This window comes from Bactrocera tryoni, chromosome 2 (genome assembly GCF_016617805.1).
Source record: "Bactrocera tryoni isolate S06 chromosome 2, CSIRO_BtryS06_freeze2, whole genome shotgun sequence".
Lineage (NCBI taxonomy): Eukaryota > Metazoa > Arthropoda > Insecta > Diptera > Tephritidae > Bactrocera > Bactrocera tryoni.
In genome coordinates, this window is record NC_052500.1 from 43,154,875 (window position 1) to 43,162,872 (window position 7,998).

General features: G+C 34.5%; 1 protein-coding gene across 1 annotated transcript; it reads left to right on the forward strand.

The window, feature by feature from the left end:
* Positions 1-4,640: 4,640 nt before the first annotated feature.
* On the forward strand, positions 4,641-6,160 carry LOC120768937 (putative uncharacterized protein DDB_G0282499). Its single transcript, XM_040095721.1, has one exon. The coding sequence runs from the start codon at positions 4,757-4,759 to the stop codon at positions 5,741-5,743; it is 987 nt and encodes a 328-aa protein (XP_039951655.1). The 5' UTR covers positions 4,641-4,756; the 3' UTR covers positions 5,744-6,160.
* The last annotated feature ends 1,838 nt before the right edge of the window (positions 6,161-7,998 follow it).

Consider the following 7,998-nt stretch of genomic DNA (forward strand, 5'->3'; position numbering starts at 1 on the left):
TATTGGTCGACAAACAGGTGTCGATATTAATGAAGTTGCCAAAAATTCAGACAGAAACCAGTGAAGAATTCATAAAGCTTCAACCCACTGTTTCAAATTGTTTGTCGGTTTTATCGACACAGAATATTCCCACAGATAACTGGGACCCCATTCTGGTAAATATATGCACAGCTGCATTACCAGAAAAATCGTTACTTTTGTGGGAGCAATCGCTCTCATCGCGAAGAAAGTGCCCAACGTGGCAGCAAATGAAAGAATTTCTTACTACCCAATATGAAATTGCAGAAAGGTGAGGATTAAAAGGTGAAGGCATTAAAAAACCAAACGCTACATAGCGAAAATCACAGTAGGGTACTATTACCCACAGCAGTCGTCTCCATCGAACACCGAGGAGAACTGTTTAAACTCAGAGCCTTAATAGACCAAGGATCACAACGATCATTTATAGCGTCTAGGGCACAAAGGGCACAAAGAGTTGTTCAAAACTCAAATAAAATCTGCCTCTTTACCCTCTTTTCCCCCAAAGCGGATAAGCGCATACAAGCAAAAGCTATTGTCTTACCGCAATTAACCAAAATGCTACTAAGCTATCATATAAATAGCAAGCATTGGCAAAAGGTTTCACACCTAAAGCTAGCAGACCCAAACTGCAACACCCCCGCTCAAATAGATCTTCTATTAGGCAGCGATCTCATACCACAGAAAATACTCGAAGGTATTGAGAAAATTTTGGGAATTAGAAGAACTCCCCCCCATATCAGTCACAACCCCTGAAGATCAGTATTGTGAGGATTTTTACAAAGCCACAACTGCTAGATCAGAAAACGGTCGGTACGTCGTACGACTACCACTTAAGCAACAGTTTCCTAACACACTCGCCTTAGGTCACTCTCGCACCTCTGCAATACAGCAGTTTCTAAGTATGGAAAGAAACATTCTTAAAAAAGGTGAACTCAAATCAGAGTATGATGGTATGTTAGAAGAATACCTCCATTTAGATCATATGGAGGAAGTAACCCCTGGGGAGAAAATCGTCAACGGCAAATACTACTCCTTTTATCTGCCACATCACGCAGCAGTGAAGCCAGACAAAAAACAACAAAAGTAAGAGTTGTTTTTAATGCCTCGAAAACCACTAGTTAGGGAATTCCCTAAATGATATCGTATTTAGGTGACCCACACTAAAACCAGATTTAATGCTTCTGATATTAAACTGGCGTGTATTCAAATACGTATTCAATGGGGACGTTGAAAAAATTTATCGGCAAATAGTCGTACATAAAGACGACCAAGATTTTCAACGTATTATGTTCCGAAGATCCCGCACCAGTCCTTTACGCGACTTCAAACTAAAAACGGTTATATTTGGCGTTAACTGTGCACCATATCTAGCCATTCGAACACTCCACGAATTGGCAGACAACACAAAGTCAGAATTTCCTCTGGCAACTGAAGTGTTGAAAACTCAAACGTATGTAGACGATATTCTGTCTGGAAGTCACACCCTTCCACAAGCATACGAGGCCTTATCACAGGTAACAAAAGCCCTCAAATCCGCAGGGTTTCCTTTAAAAAATATTACGGCAAATCACCCAAATATACTCAAAAATATTCCAAACGAAAATTTGTTGGACACTAACTTCTTTATATTCGAAAAGGAAAGTACAACAAAATCACTAGGCATCCAATAGAATGAGTTATCGGACCAGTTCTCATACACGACTGAGTCCATATCCGCATTATCAGCCATAACGAAAAGACAGATTTTATCCTCGGTGGCAAAACTTTTCGACCCCGCAGGATGGCTTTCGCCAATTATGATCCAAGCGAAAATCTTAATACAGGAATTATGGCTAGACGGAACTGACTGGGACGAACAAGTGAAACTTCTTCGCTTAGAAAAATGGTCCCAGTTCGCAAACAATCTGAATTATATTTCTCAGATACAAATTCCACGATGGGTAAACTACTCCCCCGAACACAAAGTCGAATTACATGGCTTATGTGACGCCTCAGAAAAGGCATACTGCGTTACTATCTATGTGCGCACTCAAAGTGACACCACGACCACAAGCCACTTATTAGTAGCAAAAGCAAAGGTGGCACCTTTGAAAACTATAAGTCTCCCACGACTTGAGTTATGTGGCGCACTACTACTTTCCAAATTAGTAGCCATGGTGCAAATGCACTTAAACATGACAAAATGCAAACTATATATGTGGTTCGATTCCGAAATGGCCCCCGATGGTTGATAGAATCTCCTGATTCCTGGCCACAATCCCCATGCGCAACATTATCGCACCAGAAGGTCGAAAAATCGCCACCTTTCACACATTATTGGATGATACCGACATCCTTCAAAGATTTTCATCGTTTCCAAGAGCTCTCAGAGTAGTTGCTCATATGCTCAAATTTATCGAGCAACTCAAAAGCAAAGTAAAAGGATCACATAATTTCCCATGCAACACAGTGACGCCCCTAGAGTTATAAAAGGCAAAGGTCGCACTAATAGCATATACACAAGCGCGCTACTTCTGCCGCGATATATCACTACTAAGAGAATCGAAGCCGATTGATAAAAAGAGCTCACTCTTAGTTCTAAACCCCTTTCTGGACACGAAAGGTCTGCTTCGTGCCAATGGTCGGCTCGCTAATTCGAGCCTAACATACAATGAATGCCACCCCATAATAATTCCAGAGAGGTCCCCATTTGCCACATTATTCCTCCATTACATCCACATCTTAATGCTACACGCAGAACATCGCCTCATGCAACATATGGTACGTCAGGAGTATTATATCCCCCGACTTAAGCCCCAAATAAAGAATTGCATTTTCATGTGCAAGATATGCACCAGAGAACTGCAACGAGTAATAAATTTTTGTTTATAATTAAGTACTGATCCATTACTCTGTCTGATTCTGCCAGTTCAGTTCATGTACACGAAGCGAACTGTTTTCTTCAAATCAGCGATAGAGAATAACTTTGTATCACTAGCGATCGGCTTATGCCTGATTTGTTTATGAACGTTCGTATCAGCTGAAAATACCCAAAGTGATGCAAACTCATGCTTCAATGATTAAAATTATCGACAGCGTTCGGTTTGTATATCATCCCCTAAACACTGATTTTCTCTTGTGCACTTCTGTTCTATTTCAACTACATATGTTTGTATACACATGTATGAGTGACATATCCTAATGTTTCATTGGAGACTTTTGCCAGCAAAAGCATCGAATGCAACATTGCCAACATGCTTCAATTCAGCATTTTCGCCATTGAAAGCGGTCCCGCACATTCAGCGGCACCATTTGTAAAATCGCGTTTGTCACGTCACACTCTCATTTCATCATCCGACTCGAGAAGTCATAATTGTTGGTCTTCACTCAAAGTATTGTTTAATGTAATTTAAAGCTATTCTAATAAAACCTATTTTTGTTAATAAAAAATATTACTGGCGCAGTCGGTAGGATCTGCGCAAAAGATCCTAAATAAAAGAACCTATTCGTCTAAAATACCTTTTTTTTGTTTCTAAAATACACACAACCGTGTAACAAAAAATAATCTAAAAAAAAAAAAAAATAAAATAACTAATTTTGATATATTTTAAATAAAATAGCTTTTGAAGCTAGTAAAAACACAATATATGTAGTGAAAAAAAAAATAAAAAAAGAAATAAAAACTCGTGAAGGAAAAGTTTACATGCTATGGAACAGGAAGATCGGATTTAATGAAAACAACAGTTTTTGGTTTATCGTACAAGGCAAAAAGATTAAAACCTTAACATCGTGCATTCGGTGACTCGGAACAACCTGTTAGTGAAAGCACGTGGAAGTGGAAAAGTGAAAGATATCGTTTAACATCGTGGAAAAGAATGTATATCGTAAAAAAAAACAATTTCATTAAAACTTAAACATCGTAAAATAAACATTTGATAACCCTAAACATCGTGGGAGTGAAAAAGTGAAAGAGAACGTTTAAATCGTGAGGAAAATTTTTTATCGCATAAAATAAAAAGATCAAAACTTTAACATCGTGAATTAAACATTCGGTAACTCTAAAACAGCGTGCAGTTAAGGAACGTCGAAGCGAAGAAAAAGAAAAAATATCGTAAAAAACAAATTATCTTAACAAATAAAACTAAATTGTTTAACATAGAGAGTGTGTAGCCAACGTAAAAAAAAACGTGAAAGGTGAAGAAAAAATATCGTAAAGAACAAATGATTGTAACAAATAAAACTAAATTGTTTAACATAGAGAGTGTATAGCCAACGTAAAAGAAAGACGTGAAACGTGAAGGAAAAATATCGTAAAGAACAAATTATCGTAACAAATAAAACTAAATTGTTTAACATAGAGAGTGTATAGCCAACGTAAAAGAAAGACGTGAAAAGTGAAGAAAAAATATCGTAAAGAACAAAACGAATTGTTTAACAACGAGAACGTAAAAGTGTAACGTCGAAGCGAAGAAAACGAAAAAATCATCGTAACAAACAAAACGAACTAAGTTACGATCGAACAGTGGAACAAAAATATCACAATACGTTAAAAATAAAAATAAAATAGAACACATAAAAAAAAAGAATAAAACAAAAAAAGGAATAAAATAAAATCAAAATAATTAATATACGATAAATTATTCAACAAAAACTCTATTCCACAATCGAATGCGGAATGTCGTAAGTGCGACTACCTACTTGGTGAAACAAAATCAAAAGTCCAAAGGCAACATTACGAACGAAGGCAAACAACAAAATGGAGCGCGAAACCAGAGAAATGGCGATTCAAAACATCAAACTCATTCAACCATTTGATGGTGATCGAAACTACTTAGCACTCTTTATTCAAGGGGTCGAGGCGATCATGCCACAGTCTCCTGTTATATCGGAAGAGACGAAAGTATTCTATCTACACTGTGTCATAAAAATACTCAGAGGCGCTGCATTGGACTCGGTTAGGCGAGAGCAACCACCAGATTGGATGATGCTGAGGCTGTTACTTATAGATGAATTCGGAGAACACACGGCAGTTTCAACACTAATTTTAGAAATAAGCAATATTAAATTTAAAAACAATGTTAAGCTACTATGCGAAGAGATTAATTTAGAAGTTTGTAAAGTAAAGGATGTTATCAAACTAAAAAATGAAATTTGTTCAACTAAAATATTTTTGTATAATGAATTAGATAAGATAAGTTTGAAAACATTAAAAAGAGAATTGCCAAACTATTTAACTGCGTTAATAAACGCAAATCTTGCTACCGACCTTATATTAAAAGAAAACGATGTTTATGAAAATAATAAACAATTTTCTAAACAAAAAACAATTCAAAGAACTAACGCAAATTCGAAACTACCTAATTATATGAATAACAATAATAATAGTAATATAGAATATTTTGCAACCAATACGAATCAATTTCCAGTTCGTTCCAATTACAACACTTTTTCAAAAAATTACCCATTGTCCAATCAAAATAATTATTATAAAAATAAACCATTTTTCAATGAACATAGCAATCAACAATATACTTTACAGAATAATCATTTCTCACAAGTTAGGCATACACCTTTCAATTCTGCAAACATTTATACTAATAGAAACTTAAATAATTTAAAACAAGATAAAATTCATGGGTCAAACCAATCTCGATTAAGACGCTTTGGCTATCCTGAACCAATGGAACAAGATGAGGTAAATTTTCACTTAACAGCCTCGGAAGGCCCCCCACAATTGAATTGAAATTTAATAAAAAATATTATAAATTTTTAGTCGACACAGGTTCATCAGTTAGTTTAATAAAGCCTGGAATATCCAACGAAAAGATTATTTATGTTCAGCCAATAACATTAACAACAGCAATAGGAAAAATTTGTCTAAATGAAACCCAAGAATTGTTTAGCGATGAACATATGAAAAAACTGAAATTTTTCGTTTATAATTTTTCGAATAACTACGACGGTTTACTTGGTTATAATATACTTAAGCTACTTAAAGCTAAAATCGATCTGGAAAAAAATACGATACATATGAATGGTGTTCGGTATAACTTTTTCAAGAATAAATCAAATTCTGTAAAATTTGATAATTGCCTACAAGAATTAAATATGAACGAAAATCATAACACTAAAGATAGTAAACTTAGACTTGAACATTTAAATTCAGAAGAGTTAAATAAATTAAAAGAACTTTTAAATAAATTTGAAAATATATTTTATAAAGAAGGGGACAAACTCACCTTTACTCATAAAATAAAACATAGAATTTAAACGGTTCATGAAGATCCAATATATGTAAAGTCGTATAGATATCCTGAAATTCATAAATCAGAAGTAAACAAACAAATAAAAGAAATGCTCGAAAATCAAATCATTTCTCATAGTAATTCCCCATATTCAGCACCAATCTGGGTGGTACCAAAGAAGTCAGATGCTTCAGGTAAAAAGAAGTGGAGGATTGTTATCGATTTTCGTAAGCTTAATAGTATTACTATCGATGATAGGTATCCCATCCCAAACATGGATGAAATTCTCGAAAAACTAGGTAGGTGTATGTATTTTTCAACAATAGACTTAGCGCAAGGCTTCCATCAAATAGAAATGGATCCGGCAGATAGGAAAAAACAGCTTTCTCTACTCAGAGCGGACATTTTGAATTTTTAAGAATGCCATTTGGGCTTAAAAATGCTCCAGCCATCTTCCAGAGACTGATGAATACGGTTTTAGATGGTTTAATAGGGAAAGATTGTATGGTTTACTTAAACGACATTTTAGTATTCAGTACGTCATTACAGGAACACATAGAATCTCTAGACAGAGTTTTTTGTAAATTAAACGAAGCAAATCTGAAAATTCAGATGGATAAAAACGAGTTTTTCAAAAGAGAAACCGAATTTCATGGTCATATCATAACGCCAGAAGGTATTAAGCCTAACCCTAATAAAATTAAAGCAATTTTAAATTATCCCGTTCTTAAAACGGAAAAAGAAATAAAACAATTTCTTGGTTTGCCGGGATTTTATCGTAAATTTATTCAAAACTTTTCTGAAATAACTAAACCTTTGACTAACTGTCTTAAAAAAGACAATAAAATAAATAGCTCAGATGAGAAATTCGTGGAAGCTATAAACACTATAAAAATCTTAATTACTAATGATCCAATTCTGGCATATCCAAATTATGAGAAAATATTTACATTGACGACTGATGCGTCAAATGTGGCATTAGGGGCAGTGTTAAGTCAACAGGGACATCCAATTTGTTTTGCTAGTCGCACACTCAATGAACACGAGCTGCACTACTCAACTACTGAGAAAGAACTTTTAGCCATGGTTTGGGCTACTAAATATTTTAGACCATATTTATACGGCAGGAAATTTATAATAAATAGTGATCATAGACCATTGCAATGGCTCCACAACTTAAGGGAACCAAACTCCAAGTTACAAAGATGGAAGATTCGGCTTAATGAGTATGACTTTGACGTAAAATGCATATCAAGTAAAGAAAATCGTGTAGCAGACGCTCTTTCTCGTATTAAAATTACGGAATGCTTTTTAAATGAAGAATCTGAATCTAACGTAGACACTGTTCATTCTGCCGATGAAGATTCCGAAAGTTTTATTAAGATAACAGAGCGACCATTAAATGTATTCAAAAATCAAATTAAATTAATAAGAGATGGTAATAACTCAACCACAATAACGAAAGTTTTTTTTAATAACCTAATTGTAATTACATACAAAGAATTAACTACAGATTATATTAAAGATATAATTAAAATCCATTTATTAAAAAATAATACAACAATTTTTATGCTGATACTGATACTGATTTTATACAATTTCAAAACGTTTATAAGACACTAATAACAACAAGTCGCAACAAGATTTATCGGTGTACTAAAGAATTAGAAAACATTACAGATTTTGCAAATTTTAAAAGTAAAGTACTTGAAATCCATTTAAGTGGACTTCATCAAGGTATAGAGAAGGTTGC

Coding starts and splice junctions, on each gene's coding strand:
- LOC120768937 (XM_040095721.1), top strand. CDS start 4,757: ATGGAGCGCGAAACCAGAGAAATGGCGATTCAAAACATCAAACTCATT.